Here is a 20,142-nt window from a genome sequence, read left to right on the forward strand (position 1 = left end):
CAGGTCATTGTGACTTAGAAGAGTTTTTTCACCATGAGTGACTCTGACATGTCTGTTTTAAGATGGACCCATCTAAACCCCTACAGCAAGCCTGTTAACCATAACCCAACAAAGAGGGAGCCAAAAGAGAGAAAAAGTGCAAAATGTGGGGAAACAGTGCTGTTTTGCATTCCAGAGGCTATTCCAATCATATGTCACCATATTCAATCTGTTCCTTTTAAGGCAAGGGCATTCCCCATACATTTTCCAAACACCACAGTGTTATCAGATTCCATTTCATGGCCAATTACTGGCCCGCTTCACTGTCCGTGCTGCTACTCTGACAGCACATCACTCGGTTATTCTGCGTTCAGCTCTTTCCTCAGGCTCTAACTCGTACATCTAAAGGTCAGAGCAATAAAACGAGGTCACAAGTAACAATCTGACAGATTCTGTACTAAGCTGCATGCACATTATAGCCTGAATCAGCCAAATATGCAGCTGCCATTCAGTAGACTTCGAAGCCTGGCCTGTGCGGTTGTGTTAGTAAATGGGGCCATAAAATTAATTTAATAGTTTGCAATAAGTACAGAGCTTGCATTCTTTGTAGGTCGGGATTTATGGTTGCGCTGCCAAAACGCAAACAGCAACAATCAAGATGCTTCATAAATGCATCGCTTTAGTTCAACAAGCACTCAATGGTTCCCAGCAGAGAAATTCCCTAGAGCATCCAGTCTAAACCCCCCACCCTCTCAGCTCAATCCCAAATCCCACAACAGACATGAATTAAACAATATAAGAATGTTTATGGCCGGTGATTCCACGCCACAAATATTTTGAGAAGAGAGTGTGGAGACTCGGGCAGGCAGAGAAAACTCCAAATCCACTTTGGACAATACCACTGAGAATCTTAATGCGTTACAGCATCCCTAAACCTAATCTTGGGACTGTGGTGCCCTCCTTACTGTATGTAGACTATAGGATGCAAAAGAAGCCTAGGAATGGTCCTCTACTTACACAAAATCCCCCAATAATATCTATAAAAAAGCCCAAAAGAGTTCAATGCAATAATGGGACCCAGGATAGACTTTTGTCTACTGTGGTGAACATTATATTTTAGTGATTTTAGGGCATTGATTTCATACATGCCCACTGTAGTGGACACCAGGACTTAAATCATGTTTATCAGGCATTTTGGGAGACACAATAAGTGAATAGGGAAAGAAAGTATCAATATTCCAATGAAATATTAGATATCATTATGAAAATGTTGAAAAATTATTACTCACATTATTACACTTCTTTTTTCATTACATGTTGCCCCAAGAACACATTAATATGCAAATCAGATACAATGTATAGATATATTGTATTGAATGGGAATGGCATTTATGGCCATGCTTACGCGCATATTTTAATTCATTCCATTATATCTTTCATAACATAGTTGAGAATCATCTTTACTCAAAGTTTGGTTAAAAAAATCCTGAAACTTAAATGTATTGGTGAATAAAAAAATAAAAAAAATCCCATTGGTTTTGCCTATACATGTCAATCTTGTCATTTTATTTTTTAAACAACTGAGTCATGGTGTCCATTACAGTGGACATAGCATAACATGAAAAAATATATAATTTTTCAAAAATTGTTTCTTATGCTCTAAACAATGTAATGACATGGGGGGAAAAGATAAAAAAAAACCCTTTTTTCTGGGTCTCAGGAAGTTAATTATTAGTATAATTAAAGAATACTTAAAAAAACCCCATTTCATCAGGTCAACAGAGTATCAAAATGCCATTTCCATTCCCCAGCCTTATTTAGATAGTTTCGGCAGATGTCAATCAACCAAGGCCTTTTTCTAAAGGGTTTGGCAAAAGGGTGGGTGTGGGAGCCAAGGGGACAAGAAATACAGAAAGCATAAGAGACTTAAATAAATAAAAAATTAGCATCCCCAACACTCAAATAACACTCCCTATAATGCACATACCAATGCACAAATTTTTGTACATTCGTATTCCAAAGCAACTGCTTCACATCACTTAGAACTTCTAGAACTTTCTTAAAATACAAAATAATATATTATATCCAACAAACTATATAAATGCATACAGTATAAGCCACGTTTTTCAACAAAAGACTTCATTGAGACTGACGCTTAATGGTTAATGTTTTATCAAAAAAGCAGGAAGAGTTTGTGAAAAGCGCCTAAAGTTAGTAAACTCTTATCCAAACATCTGGCAGTGATGGTAAAACTCACCTGCGCTATGAGGCGAAAGAAGTGTGCTTCCTTTAGATGTACGAAGAAACCTGCTAAGAGAAAATGACTTGAGCTGCTCCTTCACTCCCAAATCTCCAGCGTTCAGTAACAGGACTCTCTCTGAGTTTCTGAAGCTCCTCCCTTTATTCGCTCCATCAGACCTCCGCCTTCACGAGTCATCATGTGCAGTCGCAGTCTCAAACTCATCTCTGCTAACATAACCTTCATTAGAAGAGTAAACGAACACTATTGCATTGCAGTATTCTTATCAAATCATTATTTCATGTCAATTCAAAAATTATATAAGTGTTTTCGTACTCAAAGTGAACATAGGCTATTCATTATTCATGACTGCAGCTTTAATTGGAAACCAGCAATTTGACTGCAACCTTTGACCAAACATAACTTTGCGTCGCCCTGAACAGGTTTATTTTGGTTACTGTTCATTATCCCGCTTATTAAATGAATAGGGCTACTCACCAAATAAATAAATACGTGGTCATCATGACATATTGATTTGAGTTGAAATTATTTACCTGAATCTTATCTTGACGCTTCCGCGAAGAAAAATAGTCCATAACAATGTACAAAACAATCGGAACACTCCATATACATATACACTGGAGTTATACATTTGTCACTTTTGTATAACTTAAACTTATATATATATATACTCACACATGAGAATATTTATTATTGATAACTTCAATAAATAAATAAAGAACCGAATTATAGCCCTAATGTGGATTGTGTGTGTGTGTGTGTGTGTGTGTGTGTGTGTGTGTGTGTGTCTTGGCAACATTAAAAAGAATGGCTGAAAATTGAATTCTTGATCTCTGGAAAATAAATCAAGTAAACACCATTGAAGGAAAACAAGGATTCATTTGTTCTACATGTATGACTCGTGAAACAGAAGTGCTCAAGTGCTTTACCTTTAAGTGCGAGCAAAATATCTCCTAGTATTTTCCCACGAATTGGAAACCGAGAGCAGTCAAATGTCGATCGTTTTGCCTGTAATTTGGTTAAACAGGAGAAGTCTCCAGATTTGTTGGTCTTTTGATCTGAGGGCTTTGCCTGCACTATATTTGCCTGAGGATCTCAGATGTTTACTTTTATAATGTGCTTTGGTTTATAACATCTGGGAATGGCCTTAGATAACCTCGGATATGAGTTCCTGAAAATATTAGCCGCTTGCCTTAACTTGCTCTGTGCTCTTAAGAGAGGGAATATCTCAACATTGTCTCTCTCTATGGGAGTACATGAACTTTTGCAGGCCGTCTGAAGCATTGAGAGTTTAACATCACAGAAAATTGTAAGTGAACCCCAGGGTGCCAGTATCAAAAACCATCTCCGATGGCCTTATGATTGTGGGTGCCGTGGATTTAAACTGCAACCAAGCACACACAGATTCAAATGGACTATGGACTAATTAATTTCGTCTGTAATTAATGAACAGTACAAGGTGTAACCTGTTTATTTTAATATACAAGAAGCATATGAAGCATCTCTGTTATCCACTTGAGTGCATTCAGTGAACTGAAGACGTTTCAGAACAATCTGATAATTCTCCTTGATCTCAACTTCTCTCACATTGATCCTAAACCTTCCTGGCATTAATAAGTGCGGCAGGATACAATGAACCTTTGGAAGTCATTTTTAAGGGAGGAAGAACAACGTGTGTCTAACATTGCCAAAGAGACAGCATCTGTATCCAATCTAAACCAAATCCATCTGCTAATCATAAAAATGAGAAACCTGCATTAATAGGATAGTAAAAAAAGATACTGCATACTTTAAGATTATGCACTAAGGTTTCAAAATAACTTTGATCCACTTGAAAAAGCATTTGGATGGCATTTTTTCTTTTTTATGTGTTTGGACAAATGGAAAACGTGCAGTACTTGCTACACAACATGTATATTATGCACATATTTTTGAAATAAATATTTTAAGTTAAAATTGAAATGAATTTATAAGAGAAAGTGTATACCCTTTTAATTATTTATTTTTTCCAAAACATGCATAATAACTAATTAAGTTTTACTTTATTATAATGTCCCATTAGTTAATATTATAAATGCATTAACTAACAATGAGCAATACATTTGCAACAGTGTTTATTAATCTTTGTTAACATTAATTAATAAAAATACATCTTTTTAATTTTTATAATGTTGAAATTAACATCAACCAAGATTAATAAATCTTGGTAGAAGTATTTTAATCGTTAGTTTATGTTAACTAATGTAGTTAACTAATGTTAAGGATAGGGAAGGCAACACAGTTTGATTGAAACTCTCTTCACATCCTGATAGCAATCAATAATAGAAGTGGTCTAAATATTAAAAAAATGTTAGGCCTACATATATATCTTCTGTGGAAGTCTCAGGACCAACAAATGTTTGTCCAATCATTGCATTCAGTCTGAATTCACGCCATGTCGTAATTACCTTAATTAAGATATCCCAACCCGTGACGTTCAACCTGGAGACGTTCATGTCCTCAGATTATGCTTTTTAATGACAACACAGTCAATGCCGAAATGAATCTGCAGCAGTCTAAGATGTTTATGTTCATTATTATTGTAACGTTACAGTATGTGCTTTGAGACATGAGGTAACTTAATGCTTTTGCTTTGCAAACTTTGCTGTACATATTCATGTGTTTTGGAGGAGGCGTGGCTTTGAGACGCTCTGAAGGGAGGGTGGGATCTTATGCTTTCAAAGCTAACTTGCTTGTTAGTCACTCCGAAGTCTCTGGAACCTTGTTGTAAAGTGTTATGACTAATTTAAAGAATTATTAGTTTTAGGTAAAGTATAGCCACAGTTATATCATGTCAACTGTTCATATCCACATTTAGCCTACAAAAACATTTATCCCAAAACCTATTGATTCACTGGTTTAGTTGCACTGAATTGACAGATTTCTGTTCTTCTGGTGATTTAAACAGTCTGTTTTGACCTAAAGCGTTTTGCTGTGCTGAACTGGTTGTGCTGACTCAGGTCTTGATGACTGATGTCATATCTGCCAGTTTGCCATCTGTCTGGTAATAGAGGATACAGTGCCTCCCAAATTTCTTCCCTTGACCTCCCTGTACTTCCTACTTTTCTAAACAATACTAAACCTGTCCACAGACACAATGTCCTATTCCAGATGTAAACCAGATGATATCTTTTCCTTTGTCTTTCACTGATAATCTAGTTGTGACGATCACACGGTTTATTTAAGGCTTCACTTGAGGCCTGCTGTGAGGTTTGTGTGCCTTTGTCTCCCCCTGGTGTTGACAGAATGTCAGTTCAGTTTACTGTAATATAAATGCAGAGTGCCATCTGTAGGTCAACCGCTAAAACTGCTTCTAACTGGGTATTTAACATGCATTTCCTGTGGCATTGACATTAAAGCGTGTTTTAATCAAATGTTTGATCTTTTAATGAAGGACTCCAACTTCCTAATTCACTCAATAAGCTTTTATTAAAAATTAAACAATTTTCTGTTTGTAAACTACAAACAGGCCATAAAATAATCATGCTCTTCACCCGAGGGTAAACAGTAGCCTCATTGGTTTCAATCAACACTAAATACGAAGCAAATATTTACACAGTTGATATGATATGATATGATATGACTATGAGGTTGTTCTATTATCGAACCCCTCTCTACGGGCTGTGCTCACACGTTTTAATCGCAGCAAATCGCAATTTAATATCATGTGCAAGCCACAGCTGGCTGACAAAATAAATGAATAATTTACCATAAAATAATGTTCAAGGTGATTAAAATTCAAACAAACAACATGAGCTTTGCATCAAGATGCCCCTGTATCCTTTGCGACCTCTTTTCGGCTACTGTCCGGAGTTGAAAAGCTTCTTTCTGCCCTCCATGCCTGACATGGCCTCCACGTTTTTCCTCCAGTCCGTGACCTCCTCCTTCTGATGGAGAGAAAATGTTTCAGTGAGACAGACAGAAAGACAGAGATGAGAGCAACTCAAGTGGTTGCACAGGCACGGCGGACCGTGGCAACACGCGTCAGACAGACAGTCAGACAGACGGGGCGGTTGAAATGCCAATATTTCATCACCACTAGGCCTTTAAAGAAATGACTTGATTTCTAAAATAACCCGTCTCTTTAGACACAGCACATCTGAGCAAATGAGCTGAAGTATATTATAACACTGAGCTGGAGTGTTACCTTTTCTTCTTCCTTTTTAACTGTTTTGAGGTTTGCTTTGAAGTCAGATTTCGTGACTCTGGCGTCCGTCAGCGCTCCCAGCTTGGCGTCTGCCGACACCTTCACCCTTTTTAGGTTCGGCCGCTTCATTTTTCCCTTCAGTTCATAGATCTTCTGGGTTAATGAGAGAATCTGGTAACAAACAAATACATCAGGTTTTTGTTAATAAATCTGTTAAGTGGTTGTATCAGCGAAATAACTTCAATATTTTACAAAATATTTTAGATTTTCTAAAGAATATACACCGGGGGGGTCCAAAGTCCCGTTGCAGTCAATAATTGTATTCCTTAAAACTCATCTTTGATAATCAAAACGACATATTTAAACTTTTTTTTTTTTTTCTGTGAAAAATAATTTCTTCATGCTTTAATATAGCTTGAATGTAACTCTACACCCTTGCTTCATTTAGTATACGCAATCAATATGCAAATTAGTCCCCGCCTCCACTCACTCAAACCATCTCGGACTACCTGATGATCCACTTGGTCAACTGTAGTAAATGCTACATAATGGATCATGTGACACTGAGGACTGGAGTAAAGATGCTGAAAATTCAGCTTTGCATCACTGGAATAAATTTCATTTTAAAATATTTTAATCATTATATATTACTGTAATAATCACAATATTACTGTTTTTACTGTATTTTTGATCATATTAATGCAGCCATAAATCATACCGATCCCAAACATATGCACATTCTCCATTCACATACCTCTGCATCATTTCTGGCAACTTTTATATTAAGGTCATATCGCACTTCATCCACAACGTCAATCTTGTGGTGCAAATCTCTGCAAAGCTCCTGCAAAGACAGATGATGATACATAAACTCAAATGGCTAATGTAAACACCATGCTTATAATATGTTGAGAGATATTCAGGACACGGTCATCTGGCCGCAGTAAAAGCTCTCAATGTAAATATCTGACATAGTAAAGTTTCGCACCTGCAGTTCTTGGATAGACAGGCCGGAGAGGTTGAGGGGCGGCGCTCTCTCCCTCAGGGTGTTTTCTCTCTCCAAATCTTTCTGCTCTTTTTCGTTCACCAGCAAACTTTCTGCCTTTCTCAGCAGTTTGCTCTGAGGGTCAAGCGAGGAAAAGGTGAGAGAGGTGTCATGCAAGTACAAAATACATAATTCTTCATTTGTGCTGAATTTAAGGCACTACTACAAATTATAGTAGAAAGTGCAGGACGCACACGTGCACACACACACACACACACACGTACACACACACACACACACACACACACACACACACACACACACACACACACACACACACACACACTGTATTTAAAAATACAAAAATCCGGGTTATAGTACAGCATTTATAATAAAATTTAATTGGGCCAATCCATTTGTTTCAACAGTATGTGAATAATGTGAATAATGTGTGTGTTAACATGATTTTAGCATAAGATGAGATCTTCATTAATATAACAATGAAATATTATAAACTGACTACATTATAATTATGATCATTATAATGATTATTATTGTATGTATAATTATGAAAAAAACTGGCCCCATTCACTTCCATATATAAAATTATATACACACATATAATAAAATAAATAACACACACACACACACACACACACACACACACACACACACACACACACACACACACACACACACACACACACACACACACACACACATATATATTGTATACATACTGTACATATATATATGTACAGTATGTATATATGTATACACACACACACACACACACACACACACAATAAAATAAATAAAATATACACATATAATTAATTACACAAATATAATTGTGTATACAATCAAATATCATAATCCCAAAAATGACTGTAAAAATAATGATTTAAACTGATTTACTGAAGAATTAATGAGTATTTACAAAATTGTAAGCTTTACATTGCTGCTTTTACACACATACATGTGTGTGTGTGTGTGTGTGTGTGTAGCCCTGTTAAAAGATGGCAATATCTGAAATCCTTGTCCTTGTGGGGACATTTTTTGGTCCCCATGATTAAAATAAGATTATAAATCATACTAAGTGCCGTTTATGCAGAATATTTTCTGTGATGGGTAGGTTTAGGGTTAGGTAATAGAATATACAGTCGGTACAGTATAAAAATCATTATGTATATGGAATGTCCCCATAAAACATGGAAACCCAACGTCTGTGTGTGTGTGTGTGTGTGTGTGTGTGTGTGTGTGTGTGTGTGTGTGTGTGTGTGTCATCATACTTGAAATGTTCAGCTTTGTTTCTGACCCACCTTTAGCAGAAGTCTGCGTGTTGCAGAGTATTTGGATTTGGTCTTTTTCTGCAAGAACAAGAAGAGTTAAGCCGAGCTCTTTATAGTCTGTGGTCCTGTTAAGACAATCCTATGAGTGGGTCTAATCTACACACATTGTGATGCATGAATTAACTGTCTGACCTGATTACCGTCTGAACTGCCAAACTGAGGGCTCAGTGGTACAGTATAGTTTTAAGTAGACCAGAGCAAACCTACAGTGCAGATTAGTTTTTAACATGCTGTTCAGTGTCCTTACAGAATCACTGAGCGACTAAAAACCATTTAGAGCTGGATTAGGATCATTGATTCCAACATTCACTGGACTTTAATATATAGAGACACCACCCTGTGCACTGCTACTTTCAACTGTTAATCATCATGGAAACTATTAAAAGAGAAACAATCAGGAACAAAACGAGACTTAACAAATGTGGTGGTAATTCACTTACCGGTCTGTGAAGATATCATTGCATGTAAACAAACAAAAAAACAAAAACACAAATATTATATAATGGTATATACAGTTTTATTAAAGAGCAACTAGATGCATGTATTTTACAGAAAAATGTTTTGGCCGCTTGCAAAGAAAATATTAACTTACAGTTCATTACCTGGTGTAAATAAGCAGTTTTGGATGAGTATGACATTGACAGGGTCAATAGCCTAATAAAGATAACACTCACCCCTCAGACATGTCTGAAATACACTATGTGACCTGAAAGAGAGCCAAAATAATTGTGGTCACCATCCAGCACTTCACCATTCATATCTAAACACGTCAGGCATCACTAGTCAAATGCCAAACAACTGTCGTGGATTATGAGTGACGCCAGAGTCAAGGGTTGCTCCTAAAAAAAGCATGTTTAAATGCATTATATCTTTGACATCAAAAGCTACAGATCCACTAAAGCAATTCCAATATGCAGATGGTTACCGGACATTGGGTTTCGCTTTAATACCGGTCATCACTGTGACACAAACACGGAAGAACCGTGACCTTCACTCCACCAATATAACAAACCATCTCTCTGTGCACATCAGCGATTTTCTCAGCATCTTCAAAGATACATTCATTACATCTTGTGGTTCAAAGAGATCGGAGTCGTGACATTTTGGCCCCTTGGAGAAAACAGTGACCTTGACTGTCTCATTGACCGGTGCGCAGCGGGCAGGATGACTCTGAGCAGGGGTTAATGGGGTTCCTCTGGGAAAATAGTGTTGAGGGATGAAATTTAGAGGCGGAATGGGTGTGGATAGGAAGCGCAGACAAAACACTCTTGAGTGTGAATTCAATGCTGTGATGGGAGATATTGATGACACAGTGTCTGAAAACTGTCATTTAGTGAAAATAAATCTGGTGCAACTTCACACACTCACAAGAGGGATCCAGCAACAGTTTATTGTGTATTAAAGAGAAAACTGATATAACCTGAGGGGAATAATATCACATATTGTAAATGACAAACGCTCAACAGCTTGTTGGCATCTACTCTGTTTTGGCTTTGGTCCTGCTAATGTTAATGTCCTTGAATGGCTTGACTTTGGCAAGAGGCAATCGAGTCAATGACCTTCATGTTTGACATTCTTGAGGAACGCTGCCATCCGAACCCTGGTGCGCAGCAAACAAGCGGACCGAGACCGATGAAAAGATGGGTCTCAGTCCACTTTCAGATGAACTCTGGTGCTGTTTGACTGAAATATGAACGAAACACGGACCAAAGACATGGAAACGAACCAAAACAGGACATGATGTCTCAAGATTCGACCCTGAAAAGGACAGAATGCTCAAGCATATCTGTTTTTTCCACGTCATAGTCGCGACTTTGCCCTTTACAGTTCAGTACAAGCGTCAGAACCGCATTTCCTCGCAGCAGATCTTTGTTTGTGTGTGTGACAGGGGGATTTCTGCCACTGTTTTGACTCCTTTACACATTTTAGAAGCTCTTCACGAGTTCTCAGCTACCATCATATGTACGCACTTACAGCGAACGCATTTGGCCCAGCACACAGCATTGTTTTGGATGTTCGACAAGTTCTGTCACAAAATATATGACATAAAACACTTTTGTTGTTGTTGTTTTGTATCTTTAGGTTTGGTGTTAAAAATGACAGTGTGAAAGATAAGCGAACAAGGACTAAATGTATCACTACAAGTGTGAACACACCCTAGATCTACAATTTGCAGGTCAAAACTAAACAAAAAATCAGTCAAAATATGTTCCTATGAATTTTTATAAAGACCCCTCATTGTTTATTAGTAAATGATGATCTATAGTTCAATGGTGTAAAACAACATGGGATGATATATAGGCCTGTATCCAATACATTGGCAACATCAACTGCAACTGTATATCAAACGATATACAGTTACAGCCAACCAAGTCTACCCAGAATGTCGTTCCAGTCATGTTCCAGACACCCTGTCATTCACCTCACAATATCCCACACTATTAGACTGCATGACATGCAGACATGCATTAATCATGCTTAAAAACATGCAAAAATAATTAAAATCTCAAGCAAAGAAAGTGAACCCTTCCATTTGCTCAAATCAAAAGACTCTTCAACCACTCTTTGCTCTCTAACTTAAAAGACCTCTGAAGTGGACCTTTGATTTCTATGGCAGACTGTTAGACATGATAAAAAAGCATTGAAACAAGGCTCTTACCTTTGAAGAGGAGTCCAGGAGCGTGAACAGAGGAGTGATGTACGAGGGAGATGGCGTAGTGTGGTTTTCAATGATTGATTCATGCCTCACCTCTCACATGTGAATGGCCAACCAAAATAACTCACCACAGCGCCTCCCATCAATGCCACCTTTTGGCACACCATTGTCCTGGAACACAAACATACAATTAACGCTCATTATCCCTCTGAGTCACATGCATGTGGTTGATCCAGCACAGAAAATGTTATAGGTTTTTATAAAAGACAATTATAATTCATATATTCAGGTGATTAAGATTCCCACGGCCTCCCTAAAGACAACAAAGACTCTGGGTGTCCCATGGTCAGGTGCTGCAGATATAAATGCACATAATTGTTAAATTGAGCATTTTATGGTGCCGTCTGACGCTACAATTCACCAATGCTCGGAGGCCTGAATTTCGAATGAGAGTCCTATTCAGTCGAGCGTGGCATTAATTACAGGTGAATATCACCTCGAGATTGCTGGGAAGAACATGAAAATGGATCATAGCATTTAAGTCATAAAAACAGGGACAGAACATTTATCTCCGGTAGCAAGTTTGAGGCAGATTGAGAGGGCAACTTTTGGTCTAAAAGCCTGAGATCGATAAACGCATGACCCCATAATGCATTCAAAAAGGTTTTTATGGTTCTGCGACGGACTATGTGCCGGGTCGGTTCCGCTTTGGCGTATATTAAGAGCCTCCGAATCCGGGACGTGGGAGACAAAGCTCGGACGGTGGAAGGACACACACCTTTAGTGGAATCTGAAGTATGAAAGAGGCAGCTGTCGACAGGCACTGAAAGATGGAGTGAACACAACCGTCCCATGACGCATCGCTCATGCGCTCTTGCCTGCGGTGTATTGAATACATGTGCACCGCAGCACGCGCCTCTGATCACGTTTATTTTTAGGAGGGCTGGTTTTCACTCATTGCTATCACACTCTTCAATGTCAACTCTGATAACACGACCCTGGCCTTTAAACTCTCGAGGATAATGCAGGTTAAAGACCTAAGCTTGTGACTGAAAGATTGAGGGTTCAAGCAATGGAAGAACTGTTCTAACAAATTAGAAAAAGATCATTTGTCAAGATGCTAGAACAGTTTAAACATTAGTTGGAAAGTTATAGGCCTAATATAGCCTAGATGGTAGACTTTGCTATGAGCTTGCTACAGAATTGCAAGACTTGGACTAATTTGACACCAAAAAGTAAGACTGTTTAACCATAACTGCTAGTTGGTAATAATAGTTCTTGAGACACAGTTTTAAAATAATGGCCATGTTGATGCAACTGGTCCCTTGTATAGCCATTATATTAAGACTGTGTCTTAAGAACTAATATTACCATAGTAAGGGTTAATCAGTCTTACTTTTTGGTATTAAATTAGGCCAATCTAAAGAAAAATGAATGTAACTGTTTAAAAAAGTTATGAACAGTCTTAAAGAAAAAAATTGATGGCTAACTTGTAAGACTAGTCTTAGAAGTGTATGTGATCAGTCCCTGAGTGTGTTTGCTAAGGAATTGCTCTCTAGTTACTACTGTTTTCGAATGGTCTTCTATAAACAAACCTAGAGGAAAACTGTACTATGATTCAGGAAACAGTAGCCTAATATTGGGGCAGTAATATTTAATAATAATAATAATAATAAAAAAAATGATTCAGCAAAGATAGATTAAATTGATCAAAAGTGAAAGACTATTACATTGTTATAAATCATTTCGGTCACTTTAGTTTAGGGTCCAGTTCTCACTATTAACTAGCTATTAACTTTGACTTTTGCCTCAATAAACTCATAATTACTGCTTATTAATAGTTAGTAAGGCAGTTTAGGTAAGTTTAGGTATTGGGTAGGATTAAGGGATGTAGAATATGGTAATAATGGCTAATAAACAGCCAATATACATGCATGCTAATAAGCAGCAGTTAATATAGTGGGAACTGGACCCTAAACTAAATTTTTTTTTAAATTTTTTTTTTTTAAATCAAATAAATGCAGCCTTGGTAAGAATAAAACTTCTTTTATAAACATTAAATAATCTTATCAACCACAACATTTTTAACGGTAGTATAATATATATTTTTAAAAGAGATCAAATTTGCAACAAATGAGACCACTGTTGACATACATTCAGAATATAAAGTTGTAAATGAATTCCTCAGATCTCCTCAGATGGTCTTGGAGGGATTGGAGGAAATGATGGAGTTCATATTAAAGACTTTGGCATTCAATTCCAGACTTTTTCTTGGCAAATGAGTACAGTCTGAAACATTGCTGAGATCTCTTCTGTAACGAAAAAGGTCTCCATTCGCTCTCCATCTCATTGCTGTCAAGGAGATCTCATTTGAGATGTTTCTTTCCTATGGGAATATTTACAAAAAGCTGAGATCTGTTTAATTTATCAGCTCTTATATGCATTTTCTTGGAAGACAGCAAATCCACAGAGTTTCTATGTTCATTTACGATACGAGAAAACCTCAGCAGTGAACGCATCTGCAGCAGAAATTATATTGTGTTCCAGGAAATGTTATTACGGAGAATTAAAGTGATTTCTTACTCTTGGTTTGTGTAATAATGTCAATACAGGCCCACTGTGGGATCGCCCACCTCATTATGATAATTTTGTGTGCAGCTTCTTAACCAACAGCATAATAGCCCATCCAAACTATCACCAATGCATGAAATAATTCCCTTTTAAGTGACTCCAAAATAAGGGCCCCTTCGCTGCCAAGCAAATTTCACAAATAATGTTCAGCTTGAATGTCCTGGAATTGTTATGGCCCTTTTTTTACCCACCACAAACACATTATCAGACATGAACCTAAAATAATCAGCTGCTCATTCTGGCTACTGCTAATTTGCCTGCTTGATGATGTAAATTAACACCCACGAAACACGCACATACACACAGACTCTAGGTTCTGAGGCATGTGGTTCCTGTTTTAATTACATTGGATTTGCATAACGATTTCCCATTAAGCGATTCCCCAGTGACCCTACGCAGATAGGGGAAATTGCTCTCAAATGCCCACCCCATTAACAACGAGTCTGACGTCACTCCCTGTCCATCACAGCCGGCGACGCGGAAACCGCTTGCTGAAAACAGGCCTACCGAGAGTGACGGAGTGGCTCATGGGTAATGAAGTCGCTAATCACTTGCAAGTGAGCTGGTTTAGACGCGTGAGTGTTTTCATGCTCGTCGGTACTAGAAGATATTAGTGGTCTCCCAGCATACAGGGGGTCTTGATAAATCCACTTCTAATGCGTGTGCCATTACAAATCACTGCAAAATCCCGAGCAGACTGTAAATCACAGCGAAAGTTTATTAGCACAGTACCAGTACATTTATTTATTTGAATGCATTAATGAGAGAGTGATTGCGTGTGTGAGTCCCATCTGTTTGTGCAGCTCTCTTTATTTATAGAGAAGCTGTGGGTTGCAATTTCTTCAAAAGCAGAAAGAAATATATGCTAAAATAAGTTCTTGTTTTTGTTTATTTTTAGGAAGTTTTTGTGACCCTTGCTATTTTGTAATCTAATAAATAAGCGTATTATTACAGCAAAATTATATATATATAATTTAAAGATCACAGTTAGTACAAGCGATAGCACAAATAAATCAGGCTCCAGGTTTGTAGGTGAGGTACAGAAATAGAATAATCAAATAACAAATAACATTGCATATTCTTTATTAAATTCAGACTGATCATTTTACAAGCTTTAAAAGTTATTCAGTCAAGAGCAGTGAGTTATTTTCTCTTTGTCTTTTTTGTTGGATTGACATTAAAGATAAACAGCAGCTGGTAAGCGGTCGCTTTAAGACATAATGCACGAATCCAATGATACACAGCTGCTTTCTTTCTACACTGTTTATGTTCACGACATAACCGAATGTTTTCGACGACACTCGCCAAGATATCATGTATTTTGACAATATGTTGTATGTATTTGGCAAAGTGATGTTGCTTAGATTCGGCTTATAAGATTAAAATAAAGGAAACTTTGCTGGTGGATATACAATGTTAAAGTAAACATGAAATAGATATTTTTTTTTTTTTTAAATGGAAAACTGCAGTATTTATTATAAATAATATCCGTGCACATCATTATTTTTTTTAATTAATGTGCCCTTGTAATATTTAATCAAACTAAAGGTGCATTTATGCCATGTAAGAATTACCGTAATTACGAGATTCTGACTTCAGATACTCAGCGTTCACATACTCATAGAACTCTTAATTGTACAACTGGTAAACTCGGAATTTTCCGAGAGCTCCGACTTGTACCATGTGACCGATGCAACCGCAGACCACTGTGGATTCATAAAGTGGTGCAGGTATGACATCTGAACTATATGCTTTGATGTTTTGTTCTACAAAGTAATCTGCACACACTCACACCCCAAGCCGTCTTATCTTGTTACTGTTTACAAAAATTAACATAATAGCTTGAAACTGTGCGTTTGGGTCTGTTTAATTTACATTTTAGAACAAAACATTAAAGTATAGTCAAGTCATGCTTACCACATGCTTTATTTTACACATAAATTGAAAAACTCCATTATAAAACCCCATAGGAAAATCTTGAAGGAACCAGCAGCGAATTAGATCTCCGAGTTCTATAGACAGCTCTATTTTGGCCTTGATATTGCCGTATAAATGCATAATTACGAGGACGTGAACAGCTGCATGTAGAATGTAATGAGATGTAATTGTCTGCAGCTTAACTTTCCCTCCCTCTTGCAGTGACATCTCTTCTCTTCTCTGATGATGCGTTTACAGGTGCGAGGGCGGGACAACCTGTCAATCACATGAGATCAACCAATAGCAAACCACAACCATCCAAGGTTCTGAAAAGAAGTGCTACCCAGCGGTCTCATTTAGCTCAGGAGCGCTGCAGAGTACCGGTTAGCGAGATGCACTTTATTGCATTATGCTTGACTGATCAGAGAAAGCTATGCGAGTCGTCGCTGGCGTCGTTCTCTCTGCAGGGTGTTGTGTGAGCTGTTAGCCTGTGGGACACTCGCTCTGTTTCTGTCTTCACCCCAGCTCTCAGGGGGGAGTCGACTGTTTAACACGGATGAGAGCACCCGTTCCCGGGGCAGAGAGAACATGTTTTTCTTGATAGGAGACAGAAGCGAGGAACTTGTTGCTGTGTTTTGACATGGATTTTTTTTAAAACTCATATTCATGAGGTGTTTATCTGAACTGGGGCATTTTCAAACAATCTTCTGGCGTATCATGAGGAGCATCCGGGGTTGTGTTTCCCCCCCGTAGAATCAGGAACAGCCTTTATCTGACCTCAAACAACCCCAATGTGATAGGACCAAACAAACATCAAACGCACACATATATACGCACTGGGCCCGGCTATCAAATATTTAGTTTGCACTGCACTTGATCATTATGCTAATGGGATTTGAGCTATTGAGAAAAACATCTGCCCTCAATCCACTGCTCCTGTGGATAGTAGCTTTGAGTAAAATGTGGATCAGATGAAAGAAAATCCACTTTTCCCTTATGATACCTGCAAGTGCACATGAAATTGTTTTCCGCGGCTTTTTATTATCAGTGGGAGTACTAAACCTGAAGTACTGAAAGTTGATTGACAGTAGACTTTAAGGTGACCTGAATTGAGGTGAGAATTTTGACTATGGTAAAGTTAGTACTGTAATAAAGTATTCAAAGTACTCAAAGATAATTATCAATGCACACATCGCAACACCCTTATTCCCCTCCAACTAATGTTCGTTTACAGACAATAATGTTGCATATTCAAAACAGTGTGTGAGATCTGACCTGTGGCAACATTTCTGCACATATTACATTGCTTCTTGCATATTTCGCAAAACTTTTAATGTTAAAAGTGCTTTCAGTTCAATCCAAAACAGATGAACGTGAATCTAGAAACATTTTATTACGTTGGTTGTTGTTTGTATCGCAGCAATTCAGAAATAAAATGTTTGGTGAGTGGCGCTAAAAACACGTTCAGTTTTATCGGAAACAGATGAACTTGAATCTGCCTGCGTTTTATTAAGTTGGTTGTTATACGTATCATAGCAGTTCAGAAATGAAGTGTTTGGTGAGTAGCGCTATAAGTAATGCTCTATCGCACTTGAAACCCAACCCAAAACCTTACCAATAGTGTTAACAAAAGCAAACGTGAGATCGAAATGCATTGTGTGTCATTTTAGCTTGCTTTTACAAATACAAATGACTCATGACTCGAGTACTTTAGCACTCTGATCAATGATACAAATGATACAAATTCAATACAAGTGCTTAGAATTACATAACTTTCTAAAACAGTGAAAGTGAACCATCCCTCCTGTGTTCATATTAAAGGGTTGAAGATGTAAAATAAGTCTCTGATGTCCCCAGAGTGTGTATGTGAAATTTTAGCTCAAAAGACCCCATAGATATTTTTATATAGCATGTTAAAATTGTCACTTTTTGAGGGTGAGCAAAAACGCACCGTTTTTGTGTGTGTCCCTTTAAATGCAAATGAGCTGCTTCTCCTGGCACAGGGGGCGGAGCTTCAACAGCTTGCACTCACACAGACATGCACTGAAAATTTCTAAAACTTTTAGCCTTTTATGTTCAAACCGGATTCAGACAATGATGGAGAGACTCAAGAAGAAGTGACAACATGTAGAAGCAACAGGACATTTCTGAATGGTTAGTTGATGAATTTATATATATGTGTAGTTATCTTCCAGTCATTGATTAGCATATTCTGTCTTGATAATCTATAAATCATGTTCAGGGGCGGGGTTTATGTAAATTCTAGGGTTAGTGATGTCACTAACCCGGGAGGAATGTTGTGTAGTCTCTACCAGCCGTTTGTTGTAGTCTTTAAAAAGCAATTTCTTTAAAAGCAAATATCTCCCTTTGCTTTGAACTTTGAGCATTGTAACTTTGCAGATATTGTTTATGCTCAAACAGCAACATTACACACTAACTAAAGTTAAAAAAGTGAAATCATAATCAACCACCCCTTTAAGCTTCCCAAACAATAACCCCAATACTACAGTCCACCACTAGGGGTCAGAGATTGACACATTTGCACAAAAGTGCACTGAGGAGAACAATGTCTATAATAATTCCATCACAACAGAATTGTGTTCCCATTTATCTCAATCTCAAACCCAAGCCCTTCACTAGCAGCCATCCGGAGCTGTGACGTCAAATATAGGTTGCCCACTATGGTATAAAGAAAATTGTGATTTATATGTCTACTTGGCAAATATCTAATATTGTAAGAATACTTTATGAATGGCTGTGGAGAAAAAAGGTGTAGTTACGGCATTTACCAGCAGGGGCTAACCCGAATGTGCTCAACAGCAAAACATTGACACATTGGTGGAAAATAACAGTTTGCAGTGATTAGCAATGAAAAAAAAACCGTCTGTATGTAACCAAGATTCAGCCTTGCAACTGTTCAGTGGTATAAAGCACAGCCATATTCCTCAATAATGTTGATATACAAAACTATATAGCCTTGTAAACCAGAGGGAATTGAGCAGAAAAAGAAGGCATTCATTCACAAAGCAAACAGCTGAAAGCAGTTGAAATAGTGCAATAATTAATTGCTTGCAGATTGTTACATCAGTTAATTTGAGATTTTTTTTTGAACCATTGAACCTTGTTGCATGTGGTCTGATCTACTAACTTGGATTTCCATGGCAACTGAACACCATTCACCCTGTTGTGTCTGATGGCTGGCTTCAGTGGGAGCTGAGGGCACTTTGACTCCTGTTCCCTGTGTAAGGCAGGTGCCAGCAAGTCTGGGCTACCACTCGAGAAAACAAAAGGCTCTCATGAAAATTAACATTTGAACTCTCTCTTGCATATATAACAGCAACATCCGAGACGCAGCACACAGTGCAGCTCACACCTCACATCTACAATATCATCATCTCCCCCTGCTCCCCCTCTTCTCCTCCTCTCACTTAAAGCTCACTTAAAACCTATGCAATGTTAAGTGTGTACAAAAAGTAATTATACATGCTTGGTATCATTTAAAGTGTCTCAGTGCGGCTGGTAAAATGGTCTCATTCTCCCAGCCATAATGAAAAGCTAAAAGAAGTTATAAAATATGAGAAATGTGGTGTGCCCCTTAAAGGTGTTCCCTCCCCCAGATCCTCCATTCAAACTGCCTCCTGTATGTAAATAAGTATTCTTCTACAGGTATCAAGAACCAATTAAATTACAATTTCTGATCCCACAGTTGTGAACCTCTTCTCAATAGGGGGACCAAAATCTAATTATAATGACAGACACCACCATTTGGTAAGCATATTGAATTATCTGGGTTTATAAGGAAAATTGGCAAAAGGTTCGGGAGTCTGTAGGTAGACTTCCCACACAATCACTGTGAATAGTTTTCGTTGCCAGGTAAATATTTCTATAATTCCCCGATTTCTGAATTGTTGTTATTATATTTGATTGACCAATGATTTTTTTCTATGAATTGGATTTTGAATTATTGTTCTATTTCCTGGTCAATAAATTGTAAACATTTGATTTTATTCTGACTGACTCTGATATTGTTTTCCCAAGTAGATTAAACGGATTTGTATTTTCCCGACGACTAATATTTGGCATCAATTCAAGTGTACATGGTTTGCAAAGACAAGAAGTGAATTTCCATTTAGAACAGCAAATGCTGCTTGACCAATCTAAATTTGGGTGTGTCTT

General features: G+C 37.7%; 2 protein-coding genes across 7 annotated transcripts in view; both read right to left on the reverse strand.

Moving 5' to 3' along the window:
- Window positions 1-2,387, reverse strand: part of cald1a (caldesmon 1a) — a 54,006-nt gene extending 51,619 nt beyond the window's left edge. For 5 of the 6 annotated variants that reach the window (XR_014605842.1, XR_014605843.1, XR_014605844.1 and 2 more), the window contains exon 1: window positions 2,237-2,376. The gene's annotated coding sequence lies outside the window, so the exon portion shown is untranslated. Of the gene's footprint in view, window positions 1-2,236 lie in introns of all 6 variants that reach the window. The other variant, XM_084111674.1, reaches the window with a different exon arrangement.
- A 3,296-nt stretch (window positions 2,388-5,683) lies between these two features.
- Window positions 5,684-11,483, reverse strand: tnni4a (troponin I4a). The gene is made up of 7 exons (XM_084110494.1): window positions 11,422-11,483; window positions 9,365-9,468; window positions 8,733-8,780; window positions 7,414-7,545; window positions 7,180-7,269; window positions 6,426-6,596; window positions 5,684-6,165 (listed from the first exon to the last, which is right to left on the reverse strand). The coding sequence occupies exons 2-7, from the start codon at window positions 9,398-9,400 to the stop codon at window positions 6,079-6,081; spliced, it is 564 nt and encodes a 187-aa protein (XP_083966620.1). The 5' UTR covers window positions 9,401-9,468; window positions 11,422-11,483; the 3' UTR covers window positions 5,684-6,078.
- Between the last annotated feature and the right edge of the window lie 8,659 nt (window positions 11,484-20,142).

The sequence above is a fragment of the Abramis brama genome, assembly GCF_963993115.1.
Source record: "Abramis brama genome assembly, chromosome: 4".
Taxonomy (NCBI): Eukaryota; Metazoa; Chordata; class Actinopteri; order Cypriniformes; family Leuciscidae; genus Abramis; species Abramis brama.

Bases quoted from the DNA above. Each gene is read 5' to 3' on its own strand.
- tnni4a (XM_084110494.1), bottom strand. From the start codon at position 9,400: ATGTCATACTCATCCAAAACTGCTTATTTACACCAG. The intron at 8,781-9,364 runs GTAATGAACTGT...TTGTTCTTGCAG, and splicing joins AAACTGCTTATTTACACCAG to AAAAAGACCAAATCCAAATA. The intron at 7,546-8,732 runs GTGGGTCAGAAA...CTTGACCCTCAG, and splicing joins CACGCAGACTTCTGCTAAAG to AGCAAACTGCTGAGAAAGGC.